Here is a 20,581-nt window from a genome sequence, read left to right on the forward strand (position 1 = left end):
CAAACACTGGGATCACCAACACCCCCCCGGCCCCCACACCCCCCCAAACACTGGGATCACCAACACCCCCCCGGCCCCCACACCCCCCCAAACACTGGGATCACCAACACCCCCCCGGCCCCCACACCCCCCCAAACACTGGGATCACCAACACCCCCCCGGCCCCCACACCCCCCCAAACACTGGGATCACCAACACCCCCCCGGCCCCCACACCCCCCAAACACTGGGATCACCAACACCCCCCCGGCCCCCACACCCCCCCAAACACTGGGATCACCAACACCCCCCCGGCCCCCACACCCCCCCAAACACTGGGATCACCAACACCCCCCCGGCCCCCACACCCCCCAAACACTGGGATCACCAACACCCCCCCGGCCCCCACACCCCCCCTCACTCCTCCCGCACCCCGGGAGCCCCCCGCCCTGCCTGAGGTCTCTTCCCCCCAACACTGGGATCACCAACACCCCCCCCCCCCCCCCCCCCAAACACTGGGATCACCAACATCCCCCACTCACCCCACCCAGGTCACACCTCCCTCTCTTTAACCCCGGGACCCCCAATCCCCGCACCCTGAGATCACTGCCCACTCCCCATTTCTCCCCCCAGATGCAGATTTGTCTGACTTGACCTGAACTGGGTTTGTGTTGGAGAATGGCTCAGATTTTGGGATGATTTGAAGCCAGGATTTCCCATAAAACTGATCCAGTGGTGTATCTGGATCAACTTGCGATTGTTGGACATGTTTCAGCGTCTCTCTTGTTGTATTTATATAACTCAACAATGCACTCTGTTTCCATACCTGTACCTGCTCACTGAAGCCCAGCTGTCTGCGTATACATACAGTGAATGGCTTTGACTGAGATCTTTAATCACTTCTGTTGACACTCCATTGGAAGTTGTATAAATAGATTATACTGTATTTTACTATAATTTTCAGTCTAGACAGACAATGGGTCACTTTCTTTGAATCATGGGATGTGGCTGTCATTGGCTAGGCCAGCAGCCCATCCCTAATTGTCCTGTAGAAGATGACAGTGAGCTGCTTTCTTGAACTGCTGCAGTCCCTGTAGTGTAGATGCACCCACAGTGCTGTTAGGAAGAGAGATCCAGGATTTTGACCCAGTGACAGTGAAGGAATGGTGATTTAAAGTTCAAGTTTATTAGTGACAAGTAGGCTTACATTAACACTGCAATGAAGTTAGTGTGAAAATCCCGTAGTTGCCACAGTCTGGTGCCTGTTTGGGTAGACTGAGGGAGAATTTAGCATGGCAAATGGAACTAACGAGTAGGTATTTTGGACTGAGAGAGGAAACCCATGCAGACACAGGGAGAACATGCAGACTCTACACAGACAGTGACCGAAGCTAGCAATCGAACCCGGGCACTGTGAGGCAGCAGTGCTAACCACTGTGCTGTCCTAATATTTCCAAGTAAGAATGGTGAGTGGCTTGGAGGAGAATTTCTGTCTGTCCCCTTCCTACTAGATGGTGGTGGTCATGTGTTTGGAAGGTGCTGCCTAAGGAGCGTTGTTGAGTTCCTGCAGTGCAGCTTGTAGATGTACACATGGATGCTGTTCATTGGTGGTGGAGGGAGTGAATGTTTGTGGAAGGGGTAGCAATCAAGCTACTTTCTCCTGGATGATAAACTTCTTGAGTGTTTGAGCTGCGCTGATCCAGGCAAGTGGAGAGTATTCCATCGCACTCCTCACTTGTGCCTTGTAGATGGTGGACAAGTTTTGGGGAGTCAGAAATGTGAGTTACTCACTGCAGGATTTCCAGCCTCTGACCTACTCTTGGTAACCACAGTATTTATATGGCTAGTCCAGTTCAGTTTCTGGTCAATGATAACCCCCAGGATGTTAATAGCGAAGGATTCAGTGATGGTAATGTCGTTGAGAGATTCTTTCTTGTTGGAGATGGTCGCTGCCTGGCAAGTGTGTGGTGTAAATGTTATTTGCCATTTGTCAGTCCAAGTCTGAATATTCTCCAAGTTGTGTTGTCTTGTGATGTAGATTGCTTCAGTATCTGAGGAGTCACGAATGGTGCTGAACATTGTGCAATCTTCAGTGAACATCCCCACTTCTGATCTTATGATTGAAGGAGGGTCAATGATGAAGCAGCTGAAGATGGTTGGGTCGAGGACTCTCCCCTGAGGGACTCCTGCAGTGATGTCCTGGAGCTGAGATGATTGACCTCCAACCACCACAACCATCTTCCTCTGTGCCGGGTCTGACTCCAACCAGCAGAGATTCCCATTGATTCCAGTTTTGCTAGGGCTTGATGCCACACTTGGTCAAATATGGCCTTGGTGACAAGGGCAGTCACTCTCGCCTCGCCTTGTCTTTTAGGAATTAGTCATCAGGATTTATAATAGAGTAACCCAACAATACACCAGAACTGAAGTAGGCCCTTGAACCTGTTCTTTTATGACTCATTGATGTCTTAACTCTACTTATCTCCCTTGATTCTCTAATCCTCAATAAGAGACATGCATTATCATCTACAACATGGCTGATGTAAGGAATTCTAGACAGCCATGTGCTAAAAGTCTAACAAAGCAATTAAATACTGCCACTGCCATCTGTAGTCCACTCTTGGATGTCTGTTGCCTTTCTCCAAGATGTAAACTGAGAAATTTCTTCAGCCAGAGTGTGGTGAATCTGTGGAATTCTTTGCCACAGAAGGCTGTGGAGGCCAGGTCATTGAGTGTTTTTAAGACAGAGATAGATAGGTTCTTGATTAATAAAGGGATCCGGGGTTATGGGGAAAAGGCAGGAGAAAGGGGGATGAGAAAAATATCAGCCATGATTGAATGGCGGAGCAGACTCGATGGGCCGAGTGGCCTAATTCTGCTCCTACGTCTTATGGTTTTATAGAAAGGCATGCAAACTATACTGTGCTTCTTGATCTAACATTGGGTTTTGAACTGATGTCTGAATCAGCAAAAAATGATTCATTGTTTCACACCATCCTGTCAGTGAGGAAGCCAGTCCAATACTATGTACAATTGATCAGATAATCCGTGCTTTGTGGTGCTGACGTAAATATCCAGGACTTTGGCTGAGTGGGAACTGGAGCTGGTCTGAGATGGGGCGGGCAGAGAAGAAGAGTGAATTGTAGTTGTGAAAATGAGATCTAGTGCGAGTCAGGGGTGCGGGCGAAAGCAAAAAAGAGAAGTTTAACATCAGTCTTGTGTTTTGTCCTGTTTCCTGGTGCAGTTATAGGTTAGTTTTAAATGAACTGTTTGAGATTTTGGCAGTCAGAGAGGGATTCTGGCCCATCAGCTACAGGATGATGTGTATGTCATCAAAATTGCATTCTAACCCGTAGTGAAAAGCTGCCTCATGATGTGATGCTGCTGCTAACTGGCAACCCGTGCCCAATGTGGATAGTTGGGGAATAGCACTGCCTGCAATTGGAAGCAAATAGTGTTGGTTCCTAATAGACTGGAGAAAGAGAGAGATTCGAAATGGTTGTTCTTCTTGAGATGCTATAACATTGGAGCACGTTGACCAGACAATGAAAGAAGTGTAAGGATGTCTTTTATTCTCTGAGCTTCTGACGGATGATTTCTTGTGAAGGGTGCAGCAAGAATAGAGACTCGGATATTGCGTTCTGAGAATAGTGGCTGAGAGGTGGGAACCTTTCCTTATTCGATTGATGAATCTAGTGCAGTGTCTGCTGTAAATAATCACCAGTAATAATGAGACTGAAGTGTAAGTTACGATTTGTTCTGGGAAGGAGTGGGTTGAAATTTTGAAGCATCATGTTTTAAGATGAGTGCAGAATCCCAAACCCTATCGCTGACTGACCGCTGAGTTTTTTTTGGCTCTGACTGTGGTGAGTGGGTTGTTCTGATCTCCTTGAAGCCACTTCTTAAAGTTAAAGTTTATTTATTAGTCACAAGTAAGGCTTACATTCACACTGCAATGAAGTTACTGTGAAATTCCTCTAGTCGCCACACTCTGGTGCCTGTTCGGGTCAATGCACCTAACCAGCATGTCTTTCAGACTGTGGGAGGGAACTGGAGCACACGGAGGAAACCCAAGTAGACATGGGGAGAACGTGCAAACTCCACACAGACAGTGACCCAAGCTGGGAATCAAACCCAGGTCCCTGGCGCAGTGCTAATCATTGTGCCACCGTGCCGCCATGTCATTTCATGGTGTCAAGAGTTGAACTTCAATCTCTGCATCAGATATATAATCTTCTATTTTATCAGAAGCCCTTTGAACAAAGTATAAGATTATACTGTGAATGGGTGCGAGGTCATTCACGAGTGTAGGAGAGTGGATTGTGGAATGAAAGAATAATGCGTCGAAAGAATGAAGCCACTGATACAATGAAACCTTGGGTGTGTCTACTACTAACAATGCAGCAAACCTGTGGAGGAAACTGTTCCCAATGCTGATAACCTGGGCTGTTTTTGGAAAGATGACTAATATATAATCAAAGCTGCAGTATTTAGTCATGGCATTAACTGTGCGCTGGAACTGTTTGACTTATTTTATGTGCCAGTATTTACATTGGCAGCTTTTAGAGCCTTTAATCTTGTCTGTGTTTCCTCTTGTGACAGAGGCTAGGAATTCAAGGCCATTCAACTGAACACTCATGTGTTTGTGAAACAGGAATGAGTGAGTTGGGGCTGCTGTTCTTTCTGTGAAGAAGGAATAGAGCAGGCGAGAACTGAAAGACTGAACTTTGACAGGCTTTGGGGGCTCAAATAAAGCTGGAGGTTGCTGCTTTCGATTGGAATTTGAACGCTCAACTTGATTTTCCTCTTTACATTTACACTTGAGTATTAGGTGCTGTGGTGTGAAGGAATGATATTTGATAAAGGAAATGTTATCTATCCTAACAATGATGCCTGATTCCAAATGGAAGTTTCTATCAGATCCATCACGATCCAGCTGCTCACTCCTTAGACTAGCAGAAAGTATCAATGCTTCATCAGAGCTCCGGCTTCACAACATCTCTCACACTCAACAGAACAATATTAATCCTCATTTAGTGGAAAATTCTGTCTACATTTAGTGTCACTTAATAATTAATAAAAGTAATATATCTAGAATTGGGATCAACCCCACGCTGCCACCTCCTCACATATACAAGACTCCAGTCCAACACCAGGGTGATTCATTCTTAGCTGCCGTCTCAGGAATTTTCTATTTCACATTTTGATTTGAAAGATGAGTGGCTGAGATGACACGAATGAGGTCAATCAGGAATTGGTGATTTTATTTTTGAGAAGTTTCATTCCGGAGAGACGGAGTCACTGAGGAGCATTTACTGCAGCATTCCTGAATGTTGATAAAACTGACATGCTCGGCAACTTTAGACGGCAGCTAAGAATGAATCACCCTGGTGTTGGACTGGAGTCTTGTATATGTGAGGAGGTGGCAGTGTGGGGTTGATCCCAATTCTGGATATATTACTTTTACTAATTATTAAGTGACACTAAATGTAGACAGAATTTTCCACTAACTGAGGATTAATATTGTTGTGTTGAGTGTGTGAGATATTGTGAAACCGGAGCTCTGATGGAGTATTGATACTTTCCGCTAGTCTAAGGAGTGAGTAGCTGGATCGTGATGGTTTAATGGGATGCTGGAGCGATGGGCTCCAATTATAAATGCAGTTGGGAGGGGTTGAGATTGCAACTAGTCTGACATTCTGCTCTTGCGAGCAATGGTTTTGTCTCTTTACAAATGGCTGTTTAATGTAAGTGATGCAGAGCGTCTCCGTTATCCAACCTTATCGCCCAAGGCCAAATTTACATTTTTATTCTCACCCAAGGGGCCAATGAACAAATCTCACAAAGATAAGATTTGGCACAACAATAAATTGAATTAATAAAAAAAAGTGGTATTAAGAAAGAAACAATTCTTGAGTAAAGTGTGTGTGTGCCTGCCTCACAAACTTAGGGTGCTCATTAATTCACCCACTGTGAGTGGGTGTGTGGGTGGTGCGAGTGTGAGAGAACCCTGAGACTGGGAGAAAGACAGACACCCAAAACATTCACTCCCTCTCGCCCCCACGCACTCTCGCCGTCCCCCTCCCTGCCTCGAGTTTCTCCCAAACTCACTCATTCCCCTCCACACACACACACACACACACACACACAGTCGCTCTCAGGCACTCCCATGCTGCTCTCCCTCCCACACACTAACTGATCTTCTGCAATTAACTTCAGACTGGATGAGCTTCTCATTTGTGTGCACTGGGCATTTGCCATGATAGTTTCAATCCAATCCAATTCAGTCAAGATGGGTGAGCACATTGAGTCCCATCTCAGACAGTGCTTACTTGATGAATCGGTCGATTGGGCACTAACTCCTCTGGTGTTGAGCTGCTGATCAAGTTGAAAGACACTTGAGTGCCAGACATCTCAACATGCAACTTGTCTGACCAATGTGGAGCAGGAATTCAAGTTGCAGTGTCTGTCTCCGACTAGGGCATGGTACCTGTGCAGTCTGCTCAGTGTTTAATGCGTGGGATAGTGTACACCTTAATAGAAAACAGAAGCTACTAACTTCTGCTTCTGTGGAATGAGATCTCAAAGAACTAGATGTTTAAACAACTTAAAAAATTCCATTGGATAAAAATGTCATTGGAGCAGATTCACTCCTGTGAATGCAAGGCTGGTAATATCTTCAAGCGAGGGCCAAGGGGGGGCTGAAGGCAGTAACCAGGCCACAGACATGCAGACGTTTCAGGCTACACTCTTAGACCATAAGACATAGGAGCAGAATTAGGCCACTCGGCCCATCGAGTCTGCCCCGCCATTCAATCATGGCTGATTTTTTTTTTCTCATCCCCATTCTCCTGCCTTTTCCCCATAACTCCTGATCCCCTTATTAACCAAGAACCTATCTATCTCTGTCTTAAAGACACTCAATGACCTGGCCTCCAAAGCCTTCTGCAGCAAAGAGTTCCACAGATTCACCACTCTCTGACTGAAACAAATCTTCCTCATCTCTGTTTTAAAGGATTGTCCTTTTAGCCTGAGGTTGTGCCCTCTGGTTCTAGGTTTTCCTACTAGTGGAAACATCCTTTCCATGTCCACTCTATTCAGGCCTCTCAGTATCCTGTAAGTTTCAGTAAGATCCCCCTTCATCCTTCTAAACTCCAACCAATACAGACCCAGAGTCCTCAATTGTTCACCATACGACAAGCTCTTCATTCCAGGGATCATTCTTGTGAACCTCCCCTGGACTTTTCCAAGGCCAGCAGATCCTTCCTTAGATATGGGGCCCAAAACTGCTCACAATACTCCAAATGGGGTCTGATCAGAGCCTTATACAACCTCAGAAGTACATCCCTGCTCTTGTATTCTAGCCCTCTCGACATGAATGTTAACATTATATTTGCCTTCCTAACTGCTGACTGAACCTGCATGTTAACCTTAAGAGAATCTTGAACAAGGACTCCCGAGTCCCTTTGTGTTCCTGATTTCCTAAGCATTTTCCCATTTAGAAAATAGTCTATGCCTCCATTCCTCCTTCCAAAGTGCATAACCTCACACTTTTCCACATTGCATTCCATCTGCCACTTCTTTGCCAATCTTCTAATCTGTCCAAGTCCTTCTGCAGTCCCCCTGCTTCCTCAATACTACCTATCCCTCTACATATCTTTGTATCATCTGCAAACTTGGCAACAGTGCCTTCAGTTCCTTCCTCCAAATCGTTAATGTATATTGTGAAAAGTTGTGGTCCCAGCACTGACCCCTGAGGCACACCACTAGTCACCGGCTTCCATCCTGAGAAAGACCCCTTTGTCCCCACTCTCTGTCTTCCGCCAGTCAGCCGATCCTCTATCCATGCCAGGATCTTACCCTTAACATTATGGGCTCTTAACTTATTTAACAGTCTCCTATGCGGCACCTTTTGGGAATCTAAATAAATCACGTCCACTGGTTCTCCTTTATCCAACTTCCTTGTTACCTCCTCAAGGAACTCTAATAGATTTGTCAGACATGACCACCCCTTGACAAAGCCGTGCTGACTCAGTTCTACTTTATCATGCACTTCCAAGTACTCTGTGATCTCATCTTTAGTAATGGACTCTAAAATCTTGCCAATGACTGAAGTCAGGCTAACCGGCCTATAATTTCCTGCCTGCTGCCTCCCTCCCTTCTTAAACAGTGGTGTTACATTTGCTACTTTCTAGTCCTCTGGGACCCTCCCTGCCTCCAGTGATTCCTGAAAGATCACCCCCAATGCCTCCACAATTTCCTCAGCTATCTCTTTTAGAACCCTGGGGTGTAGTCCATCGGTCCAGGTGATTTATCCACCTTCAGACATTTCAGTTTCCCCAGAACCTTCTCCTTAGTGAAGGCCACTACAGTCACCTGTGCCCCCTGACTCTCCTGGAGCTCTGGCATCCCATTGGTGCCTTCCACCATGAAAACTGATGCAAAGTAACTATTCAGTTCCTCTGCCATTGCTTTGTTTCCTATTATTACTTCTCCAGTCTCATTTTCCAGTGGTCCAATGGCTATTTTTGCCTCTCTTACCTTTTATATATTGAAAAAAACTCTTCCTATCTTCTTTTATATTACTTAGCTAGCTTACACTCATATTTCATCTTCTCCCCCTTATTGCTTTTTTAGTTGTCCTCTGTTCACTTTTAAAGGCTTCCCAATCCTCTGGCTTCCCACTAATCCTCGCCACTTTGTATGCTTTTTCTTTTGCTTTTATGCTGTCCTTGACTTCCCTCGTCAGCCATGGATGCCTCGTCCTCTCCCCTTAGCATGTTTCCTCCTCCTTGGGATGAATTTCTGTTGTGCCTCCCGAATAACCCCCAAAAACTCCTGCCATTGCTGTTCCACTGCCTTCTCTGCTAGGCTCCCTTTCCAATCAACTCTGGCCAGCTCCTCCCTCATGTCTTTGTAGTTACCTTTATTGAATTGTAATACCGTTACATCTGATTCCAGCTTCTCCCCCTCAAACTGCAGGGTAAATTCTATCATATTGTGGTCACTGCTCCCTAAGGGTTCCTTCACCTTAAGTTCTCTAAGCTGCCTCATTACACATCACCAAGTCCAGAATTGCCTGTTCCCTAGTAGGCTCTGTCAAAAGCTGCTCCAAAGAAAAAAAAACACCTATTAGACATTCCACAAATTCCTTTTCTTGGGATCCACTACCTACCTGATTTTCCCAGTCCACCTGCATGTTGAAGCCCCCATGATTATTGTAATATTGCCTTTTTTATATGTCTTTTCTATCTCCTGATTTATTTTCTGCCCCACATCCTGGCTACTGCTCGGGGGCTGGTACATGATTCCCATTAGGATCTTTTTCACTTTGCGATTCATCAACTCTACCCACAGAGATTCTATGCCTTCTGATCCTACATCACTTCTTGCTATCGATTTAACTTCATTCCTTACTAACAATGCAACCCCGCCCCCTTTGTCCATCTGCCTGTCCTTTCGATAGGACACATATCCTTGGATATTTAGATCCCAGCCCTGATCCCCTTGATGCCTCTCTTGCTTCTAATTGTACATAGAATGGCTGTCTACACGATGAGCAGTTTGTTCTGGACTCTGTTGGATAAATGCCGCTGTCATGGGGTATATGAAACAATTAGAACTTTCACCAATGTGGACTGCTCCATGTTCAGTGTAATAACTCATCTGTTCATTCTTGTCTGAATAGATTGTCATCTTCTGCCCAGATGTTGATGGTTTTAATGTATGTGTTGTTTTCTGCTATTACCCCATGGCTCCCAATTTTAAATTATTTGTAGCTCTGTGGAATTTCATCTATAACACACAAACCAGCCTGGGAATGTACAGGAGAGAGAGCAGTAATCCATCTGATTAGCGTCAAACTTTGAACTATTCTGCCACTACACTCATTCACAGAATTGTTATGATGCAGAAGGAGGCCGTTTTTCTGCTCCTCCTGATCGCTTTACCAAATATCTTTCCACTTCCCTCTGATTCTCCTCAGAAGAAGAGTTATTTATTGTAGCCGTGTGGTCTTTTCCATTCCACGTTGTAATTGAATTTCTGAGCAACTTGCTGACCTGAAGTCCTGTTCTTCTGCTGAAGAGGAAAAGGCAGCCCCTTTCTGCTTGTAATTTTGTTGTCAAAGAATAGAGGTTGCAATGAACACACTGGAATGCTCTATCTGAGTGCGGTGAAAACGTTCTGTAGAAAATTTCAAAATGCGAAAGGAAAATAGGCTATAAGAATAAGTAGGGAAGTGGGACTAATTAGCTTGTTAAAGGCACAATTGCCAAGTGGCTGACTCCTCCATTATATAATTCTGGCGTATCCCAATTTACTAAGATAAATGAGATTTGGAAAGATCCCAAATCCTTTTGAGTATAAAATGCTGCTGAGTTTCAAGCACTGAACTATAAAAGGCTCTCCTGCTTTAGTCTGCTCCCGGTCTTACAAAGTAAGAAGTCTCACAACACCAGGTTAAAGTCCAACAGGTTTATTTGGTAGCAAAAGCCACTAGCTTTCGGAGCGCTGCTCCTTCGTCAGGTGAGTGGGAGTTCTGTTCACAAACAGGGCATATAAAGACACAAACTCAATTTACAAAATAATGGTTGGAATGTGAGTCTTTACAGGTAATCAAGTCTTAAAGGTACAGACAATGTGAGTGGAGAGGGGGGTAGGCACAAGTTAAAGAGACGTGTATTGTCTCCAGCCAGGACAGTTAGTGAGGGTTACGGATAGTGTGACATGAACCCAAGATACCGGTTGAGGCCGTCCTCATGTGTGCGGAACTTGGCTATCAGTTTCTGCTCAGTGACTCTGCGCTGTCGTGTGTTGTGAAGGCCGCCTTGGAGAACGCTTACCTGAAGATCAGGGGCCGAATGCCCGTAACCGCTGAAGTGTTCCCCAAGAGGGAGAGAACAGTCTTGCCTGGTGATTGTCGAGCGGTGTTCATTCATCCGTTGTCGTAGCGTCTGCATGGTCTCCCCAATGTACCATGCCTCGGGATATCCTTTCCTGCAGACTTATTGAGTTTTCCCAACATTTTGTTTTAACTTGGTCCTCTGCATCAGGCATTTACAGGTTTGACCTCTTTCAGTTTTGAGGACCTGAGTGGTTCCAAGGATATTTCTTGGTTTTCTTGTTGAATCCCAAATAAATAACTTAAAATATATACAATTTAAAGAGAACAAGAACTTAAACGATGTACAGATATAGTAGTCCAGAAGGAACACTAAGATATTGCACTGGACAATCATAGAGAGGAAGTACTCAAAAGGTTGGAATTCTTGAACCATAGAACCCCTACAGTGCAGAAAGAGGCCATTCGGCCCATCGGGTCTGCACCGACCACAATCCCACCCAGGCCCTACCCCCATATCCCTACATATTTACCTGCTAATCCCTCTAACCTACGCATCTCAGGACACTAAGAGGCAATTTTAGCATGGCCAATCAACCTAACCTGCACATCTTTGGACTGGTGGGAGGAAACCGGAGCATCGGAGGAAACCCATGCAGACATGAGGAGAATGTGCAAACTCCACGCAGACAGTGACCCAAGCCGGAAATCGAACCCACGTCCCTGGAGCTGTGAAGCAGCAGTGCTAACCACTGTGCTACCGTGAAAGTTGATAAGTCTCCAGGGCCAGATGGATTGTTGCCCCTTTATTTGTTTTGCTGAAATGAAATTCTCAAAGTGGGTTCTGAGGAATTCTGGACAATCACTGAACAAGTTACATTCTCCATATTTTTATTACTCATCAGTCGGAGTCAGGCACGACGATATGTATTGAACTCGGTTAGAGGGTGTAAAAAGCCACCAGCAGAAGTCTGGAACAATGCCTCCTGCTCATCTCTGACCTTTAGTCCATTCGCAGAAAACTAGATGCAAAGCAACATTGCAGCATCAGGCTGGCACAGCCAATGGGGAGACTTAACTAAAACCCCCTACCCTTCCGGGGACCCTATCCCTCTTTTCCCATCCTATTCATGTATTTGTCAAGATGCCCCTTAAAAGTCACTATCGTATCCGCTTCCACTACTTCCCCCGGCAACGAGTTCCAGGCACCCACCACCCTCTGTGTAAAAAAAAAAAAAATCTGCCTCGTACATCTCTTTTAAACCTTGCCCCTCGCACCTTAAACCTATGCCCTCTAGTAATTTACTCTTCCACCCTGGGAAATAGCTTCTGACTATCCACTCTGTCCATGCCTCTCATAATCTTGTAGACTTCTATCAGATCGCCCCTCAACCTCGGTCATTCCAGTGAGAACAAACCAAGTTTTTCCAACCTCTCCTCATAGCTAATGCCCTCCATACCAGGCAACATCCTGGTAATTCTTTTCTGTACCCTCTCCAAAGTCTCCACATCCTTCTGGTAGTGTGGCGACCAGAATTGAACACTATATTCCAAGTACGGCCTAACTAAGGTTCTATAAAGCTGCAACGTGACTTGCCAATTTTTAAACTCCGTGCCCCGGTCAATGAAGGCAAGCATGCCGTATGCCTTCTTGACTACCTTCTCCACCTGCATTGCCACTTTCAGTGACCGATGTACCTGAACACCCAGATCCCTTTGCCTATCAATACTCTTAAGGGTTCTGCCATTTACTGTATATTTCCTATCTTTATTAGACCTTCCAACACTGCTACCCTCTGTCTTCTTTGACCGAGCCAGTTCTGTATCCACCTTGCCAGCTCACCTCTGATCCCATGCGACTTCACCTTCTGCACCAGTCTGCCAAGAGGGACCTTGTCAAAGGCCTTGTAGACAACATCCACTGCCCTACCCTCATCAATCATCTTTGTCACTTCCTCTCAAAACTTGATCAAGTTAGTGAGACATGACCTCCCCTTCACAAAACCATGTTGCCTCTCACTAATACGTCCACTTATTTCTAAGTGGAAATAAATCCTGTCTCGAAGAATCCTCTCCAATAATTTCCCTACCACTGATGTAAGGCTCACCGGCCTGTAATTACCTGGATTATTCTTGCTACCCTTAAACAAAGGAATAACATTGGCTATTCTCCAATCCTCTGGGACCTCCCCTGCAGCTAGTGAGGGATACAAAGATTTCTCTCAAGGCTCCAGCAATTTCCTCCCTTGCCTCTCTCAGTATTCTGGGGTATATCCCATCAGGCCCTGGGGACTTGTCTACCTTAATGTTTCTCAAGAACCCCAATACCATCTCCTTTTTGATCTCAACATGACTCAAACTATCTACACACCCTTTTCCAGACTCGTCATCCACCAAGTCCTTCTCTTTGGTGAATACTGACGCAAAGTGCTCATTTAATACCTCGCCCATTTCCTCTGGCTCCGTGCATAGATTCCCTCCCTTTTTGTCCTTGAGTGGGCCAACCCTCTCCCTGGCTACCCTCTTGCTCTTTATATATGTATAAAAAGCTTTGGGATTTTCCTTTAATCCTGCTGGCCAATACTTTTTCATGGTCCCTTTTAGCCCTTCTCACTCCTTGCTTAAGTTTCTTTCTACTTTCCTTAGATTCCACACTTGCTTCGTGTGTTCCCAGCCTCCTAGCTTTGACAAATGCTTCCTTTTTCTCTTTGACTAGGCTCAAAATATCTCTCGTTATCCAAGGTTCCCAAAACTTGCCATACTTATCCTTCATCCTTACAGGAATGTGCCGGGCCTGAATCCCTATCAACTTCAAAGCCTCCCACATGCCAGATGTTGATTTGCTCTAAAACATCTGCCCCCAATCTACATTCTTCAGTTCCTGCCTAATATTTGTTGTAATTAACCTTCCCCCAATTTTTAGCACCTCCACTTGAGGACTACAATTATCTTTATCCATCAGTATCGTAAAGCTTACTGAATTGTGGTCACTGTTCCCGAACTGCTCCCCTACTGAAACATCGACCACCTGGCTGGGCTCATTCCCCAATACCGGGTCCCGTATGGCCCAATGTGCAGGTTAGGTTGAATGGCCATGGTAGAGTTTACCCATAGTGTCCCAGGATGTGTAGGTTATGGGGATTAGCCATGGTGAATGTGCAGGGATAGGGCGGAGGGAGCGCCTGGCTGGATTTTCTTTTGGAGAGTCGGTGCAGACTCGATGGGTCGAATGGCCTCTTTCTGCACTGTAGGGATGCTATGATATCAAAGTAGATTACAGTGTTGGAATTGTAGAGTGATTCTCAAACTGCAGCCTCTGAATCTAAAGCATGGCTATAGTCAGACCGTCACAGCTTTTTGCTGACCCATCACTAACTGATTGTTGTAGAGTCGATGTTTGATTTTCAGATCCTGCAGCTGAGGTTCAGCTAGAGGAACAGGCTGCAAATTGGCAAGTGGCACAGGAAGGACAGAGGAACTTTGCTTTCACATAGTGAGAAGTGGCAGTGTTATCTGGAATTTGGATGCAATCCCAGACTCTGCAGGGAAATGGGTTCCGTCATTTATACAGTGACAAGTTTAGAACAATGGGACCATGCATTACAGGAATTGCTGAACGATTAGATTGTTGCAGCCTGTATTTTTTTGTCCACTTGTTCCTGCTCTGCTGACAGGCACTCATTGTCCAGTGTAGTTCCCTGTGCTCTGTAGCAACTTCCTTCTGTTGGTAAAAATCATGTTCTATTAATCTTTCCTCAGAATATTCTGCTCAAAGGATTAACTTGATGGGATACCATGTGAAATGGTCTTCATGTTTTGATTATGCTGGCGCAGGATTGAAATATTTTCTTGCTGGGTTTTAAACGTCAGACAAAATTAACTTAATTACATCTTAGATTGGCAACTTTACAATATTGGCAACATTTTAAAATACAAGCTAACCTGTTGGAACTGCCCAGTTTTTAATTGCTGGTAGTGCCTGGCGATTGGTTCTCGTGTCTTAATAGCAAGGTGGAAAAAAATTTGAAAGAAAGAAAATGTCTTGTTTAAACCTATTATTCCGTGACTGCAATTGCTGAGCCCACCATGTTCCTGTCGCTTGCCAGGCAGTGATTCCAGCCGCTGTTTGATTGTTCCTTGGGTTTTGGAGGTTTCTTTGATCTTAAAATCGATGTGAATAAGGGAGAAATTCTCATCCACAAACATGATGGTATCTCGCTGCTGCTGAAATAGTTTCTGGGCTCAGATCTTTCCCCAGACACCCTGCCATGTTTTTATTTTATCATCCCTAAATTTCCCGCCTTTTGAATCCTTGGTCCGGTATGTTTCTCAGTGTAGCTAAAAGTTGTTTACGCATCATTGTATTAGTATTCTATTGCAACAAGATAATTAAGCGACATGGGATTAGGTTGCAGATCAGCCATGATCTCACTAAATTGCTGAAAGAGCTAAATGGTGTCCTCCTGTTCCTGATCTCCCTTACTGGAAGAAAAGCCCAGCTTGCTCCAGACTTTCTTTCTTGATACTCACCTGAGTTTTGGAATCATACACATGATTCTCTTCCAGGGCTGCTTCTGCAGTCTTTGATCATTACTGAACACTGTACTTGTTGTGCGGTCTGACACTGTTCGTAGTGTGAATGTGCCTTCTGTAGACTTGCACATTCCTGCTTTACCTGTTCAGTGTAGCATTCTGTTCAGTTTGCTGATGGCTATTTTGTGTTTGGGTGTTTAGAACATAGAAAAGAAATACAGCACAAACAGGCCCTTCAGCCCACAAGTTGCGCCGGTCATGTCCCTACCTACCGAGGCCTATATATAGGCTTACCTATAACCCTCAATCCTATTAAGTCCCATGTACTCATCCAGAAGTCTCTTAAAAGACCCTATCGAGTTTGCCTCCATCAGTACCTTCCTCGGGTTTCCTTCTGATTTACTTTTATGTTCTGGTGTCTTGCATGAGTCCAGAGTTAAGGTTAAAAAAAAATCAGTGACATGTTACAAAAGAGTAGTTGTCTGCTCTCTAAGCCCAAAGATAACATACGCCAGGTCTGAAGTGAATCAACAACTGCCTGTGTTCATGGGACCAGCATACTTTGAGGTGCTTGTTGGGAGTTGGGCGCAAATGCGATGGGCCAAAGGGCCTCCGGTGCAATTATGACTCGCCAAGGACAAAAGCCATTTGTATTCCCTCAATTGCAGCCTGTCCCATTGGAAAGTTACTGTCATTTTATCTGTAATTTTAAACCTGGTGTCATCTGACATTACTGTCCAAAACTGCAGCCATGTCAAGGCTGCACACCTCCCAGTTAACACTCAAAATCATTCCCTTTTCTCTGCACTGGAATATTGGAAGTTGCATTTCTATCATCCATTCAAATCAATGAACTCCATTTTAAGCATGGTTTCACAGAAACAGCAAAGATAAATAACCAGATAAAGTATTCAGGTGGCATTTGCCTGGGCATCAGGTTAGGGTCTCGGCTCAATCCTCTATGTAAACCCTTACAACCCTCCAGTTCCTTTACTCCACCATTGGCAGTTGTGTGACTCCAGAATTCCCTCTGTAAATTTCTCGACCAGCCTCTGCTCCTTCTAAGAGGCTCGTTTAAAACCTGCTGTTTCGACCATACCTGTTAACCTATCCTTATGACTTGTTTTTCTTTGTTAATGTAATGTAAACATTGCTGGAAATCCCAGCATTTTTTATTAATCTCTCTTTGCCTTTGAGAAAGTGATGGTGAGCTGCTGCCATTTTGAACTGCTGCAGTTCATCTGGTGTAGACACAGCTAGATACAGCCCTGGAGCTATTTGGGAAGGAGTTCAGGATTTTGACTCAGTGACAGCGAAGGAGTGATTCTATAGTTCCAAGTCTGTATGGTGTGTGACTTCGAGGGGAACTTGTAGGTGGTAGTGTTCTCATGTTCTCCTAGGTGGTAGACATCTTGGTTTGAAAGGTGCTATTGAATTTTATAGCTCTTTTGGCTGTTTTACTACAATCAGGGTGCTCTATGAGGACAAATTGTTGCTTCTTTCTCCCCTGTGTCAGTATCAATGATCAACCCTGATTCCCCTCCTTTATCGAGGGTCGGATTTATACCCTGTGATCCTGTTGACTGTCATTTTAAGTCTAGCGATGTTGCAGTTCCTCTTTTGTTTAAACAAATCTTGTTGATTAATTCCTGGCCGTTGTGTAGTTATTTAGTACCTTGCTTCCTCTTACTGGGACCTGTATCGATTTCTGCCAGCTCTGAGCCAATCTGATTAAATTTGGAATTTCCCTCCATGAACACTGCCCTCACTCCCTGAAGGTTGTTTCATTCCCTGTGGTCTTCTGATGCCAACCAATCACAGAATGTTCCAGATCAGATATAGTGCCTTGTCTTTTATAACATTCTTACACTTGTTTTCTTTGGGTGCTATGACCCCATTTACTGCTAGCTGTTGACTGAACGAGGAGACATGAGAGGGAAACAAAGATAGAAATGAAAGGCAAAGTGGAAGGATATAACTAACAGAAGAGATATAGGTGAACCAGTGGATGTGATGTATTTGGATTTTCAGAAAGCTTTTGCTAAAGTTCCACATAAGAGGTTGGTGTACACAATTAAAGTGCATGGGATTGGGGGTAATATATTGGCATGGATTGAGAATTGGTTAGCAGACAGGAAACAGTAGGAATAAGTGGGTATTTTTCAGAGTAGCAGGCAGTGACCAGTGAGGTCCCACAGGGATCAATGCTTGGGGCCCCAACTATTCACAATATACATCAATAATTTGGATGAGGGAACCAAATGGAATGTTTCCAAGTAGATTGATGATGCGGAACTTGGTGGGAATGTGAATGTCAGGAGGATGTTCAGAGGTTTTAAGGGAAATGTTAATGTACAAAGTGACCTGGGTGTCCTAGTACACCAGTCACTGAAAGCAAACACGCAGGTACTGCAGGCAGTTAGGAAGGCAAATGGTATGTTGGCCTTCATTGTAAGAGGACTTGAGTACAGGAACAACGTTGCCTTACTGCAGCTGTACAGGGCCTTGTGTGCAGTTTAGGTCTCCTTATCTAAGAAAGGACATACTTGCCATAGAGGGAGTGCAGCGAAGGTTCACCAGACTGATTTCTGGGATGGCAGGATTGTCATATGGGGAACGATTGGATCGATTGAGCCTCAATTCACTGGAATTTAGAAGACAGAGCAGATCTCATTGAAACGTATAAAATTCTGACAGGGTTGGACAGGCAGGATGCAGGGATGTTGTTTCCTCTGGCTGGGGTCTAGAACGGGGGGGGGTCACAGTCTTCGGGTACATAAGAACATAAGAAATAGGAGCAGGAGTAGGCCATCTGGCCCTTCGAGCCTGCCCCGCCATTCAACAAGATCATGGCTGATCTGAAGCGAATCAGTTCCACTTACCCGCCTACAGGGTACATCATCACTCGAGGGTGGTGAACCTGTCGAATTCTCTACCACAGAAGTCTGTCGAAGCCAAGTCACTGAATATATTTAAGAATGAAATGGATTTCTGGACTGTAAAGGTACCCATGGGTATTGGGAGCCTGTGGAAGAATGGTGTTGGGATAGAGAATCAGCATGGTCATATTGAATGTTGGCGCAGGTTCAAAGGGCTGAATGGCCTATTCCTGTGCCTAGTTTCTATGTTTCTCTCTAATTGTGTTTTGATACATGGAAGGCTGCCAAAGAAACTGCATTTACCTCCCATTTAACTTTAGTTTTTTTGCTGACAATGGGATGTGAGAGTTGCCTTTAGCAGTGAATTCCTTTCTGTGTTCTGTCCCCTCCCACCTGATCTAGGTTCCTGTTCTGCACAGCCCTGGGTTGAGAACTCCGTACTGCCCTCTACTCTAACTGCTCGCGTTTTCTTTCTGTTTTGCAGTTGTGCTGATTGGCGACTCGGGTGTGGGAAAAAGTAACCTCCTGTCACGGTTCACACGCAATGAGTTTAACTTGGAAAGCAAGAGCACAATCGGAGTGGAATTTGCCACAAGAAGTATCCAGGTAGACGGGAAGACGATTAAAGCACAGATCTGGGACACAGCTGGGCAGGAGCGATACCGGGCCATCACCTCTGCGTGAGTTTTACATTGATTGGAACAAAACCTTTGTCTGAGCGCTGTCTTTGTTTTTTCTTCCTGTCCGCCCCTGTGCCTGTCCTCATGTGGGTGAGGTGGGAATCGGGGCTGTGGATTACTACATGCTGAGGAGATTGCTGTTGGGTGAGGGGGGGACATGCGATTGCCTTTTCTTGCATTTTGTTCATCAGTTATTGGATCTGATCTGCCAGTTTTGTTGCTGCTTCTGTATCTTCGTCTGAGACTCAGGAGAATATGGGAGAAAAAGCCCATTGCGCTGATTTAATGCCCTGTGCAGGTACAAACATACACATTATTCTTATTAAAACAGGATAGGAACAGGAACTAGGAGTGAGAGTAGGCAATTCAGCCCTTTGAGCTCGCTCTGCCATTCTATATGATCATGGCTGATCTCCATCTCATCCTAATTCCACTTCTCTGCCTTTTCCCCATAGCCCTTTATCCCACTTTTGACCAAATATTTATCTCTCTCTTCCTTGAATCCATTGATTCTGCATCCACTGCACTCTGGGGCAGTGAGTTCCATAGATTCTCAATCCTCTGTGAGAAGTAGCTTCTCCTTATCTCTGTCTTGAACCTCCTTCTGCTTACTCTACACTTATGACCCCTTGTCCTAGACTGTTCTAGAAGGAGGAACATTTGGTTAACATTTACTTTATCAATCCCGTTGAGTATTTTATATACCTCAATCACATCCCTCCTCATTCTTCAATACTCCAGTGAGTACAAGCCCAAGCTACTCAACCCCTCCTCATACGACAGCCCCTTCAAACCTGGAATCAATCTAATGAACCTCTTCTGAACCGCCTCCAGTGACACCACATCCTTCCTCAAAGGAGGTGACCAAAACTGGACACAATACTCCAAGTGTGGTCTCACCAATGCCTTATACAATTGTAACAGCACTTCTCTACCTTTATACTCTATAGACCCTTTGCAATAAATGCAAAGATTCCATTTGCCTTCCTTATAACATTCTGCATCTGCATGCCCACTTTCTGAGTCTCGAGCACAAGGGCACCCAGATCCCTCTGCACAGACACCTTTTGAATCTGTTTTCCATTTAAATAGTAATTTGCCCTTTTATTTTCCAGCCAAAATGAACAACCTCGCATTTATCCACATTAAACTCCATCTGCCAGATTCTGGCCCATTCCCCTAGCTTATCAATATCCACTTGTAAACTTTTTAGCTCCTCATCACAGCCTGCTTTCCCACCTATTTTTGTGTCATCAGCAAATTTCTCAATGTTAAACTCTGTCCCTGCTTGTAGATCATTGATAGAGATTGTAATTAGTTGTGATCCGAGAACTGAACCCTGCGGGATCCCACTAGTTACAGATCGCCAACTGGAGAAAGACCCATTTATCCCAATCCTCTGCTTTCTATCAGTCAGCCAATCCTCAATCCAAGCCACTACTCTAGATCCCAAGGGATCGGGATCTAACCTTTTGGATCAGTCTCTTGTGTGGCACCTTATCAAATGCCTTCTGGAAGTCCAGATAGATCACATCCACAGGATCCCCGTTATCTATCTTGCTGGTTACATTCTCAAAGGACTCTAGCAGGTTTGTCAAACAGGACTGGCCCTTCACAAAGCCGTGCTGACACTGGTGAATTGAGCTTTGCTTTTCCAGATGCTCAGTC

At 44.9% G+C, this 20,581-nt stretch overlaps 1 protein-coding gene across 1 annotated transcript in view; it reads left to right on the forward strand.

The window, feature by feature from the left end:
- rab11a (RAB11a, member RAS oncogene family) overlaps window positions 1-20,581 on the forward strand; it is a 29,727-nt gene that overhangs the window by 802 nt on the left and 8,344 nt on the right. Inside the window, exon 2 of the mRNA XM_078241168.1 lies at window positions 18,718-18,913. Within this exon, the coding sequence (XP_078097294.1) occupies window positions 18,718-18,913 (196 nt within the window). The remainder of the gene's footprint in view (window positions 1-18,717; window positions 18,914-20,581) is intronic.

The sequence above is a fragment of the Mustelus asterias genome, chromosome 24 (genome assembly GCF_964213995.1).
Source record: "Mustelus asterias chromosome 24, sMusAst1.hap1.1, whole genome shotgun sequence".
In the NCBI taxonomy this organism is placed as follows: Eukaryota; Metazoa; Chordata; class Chondrichthyes; order Carcharhiniformes; family Triakidae; genus Mustelus; species Mustelus asterias.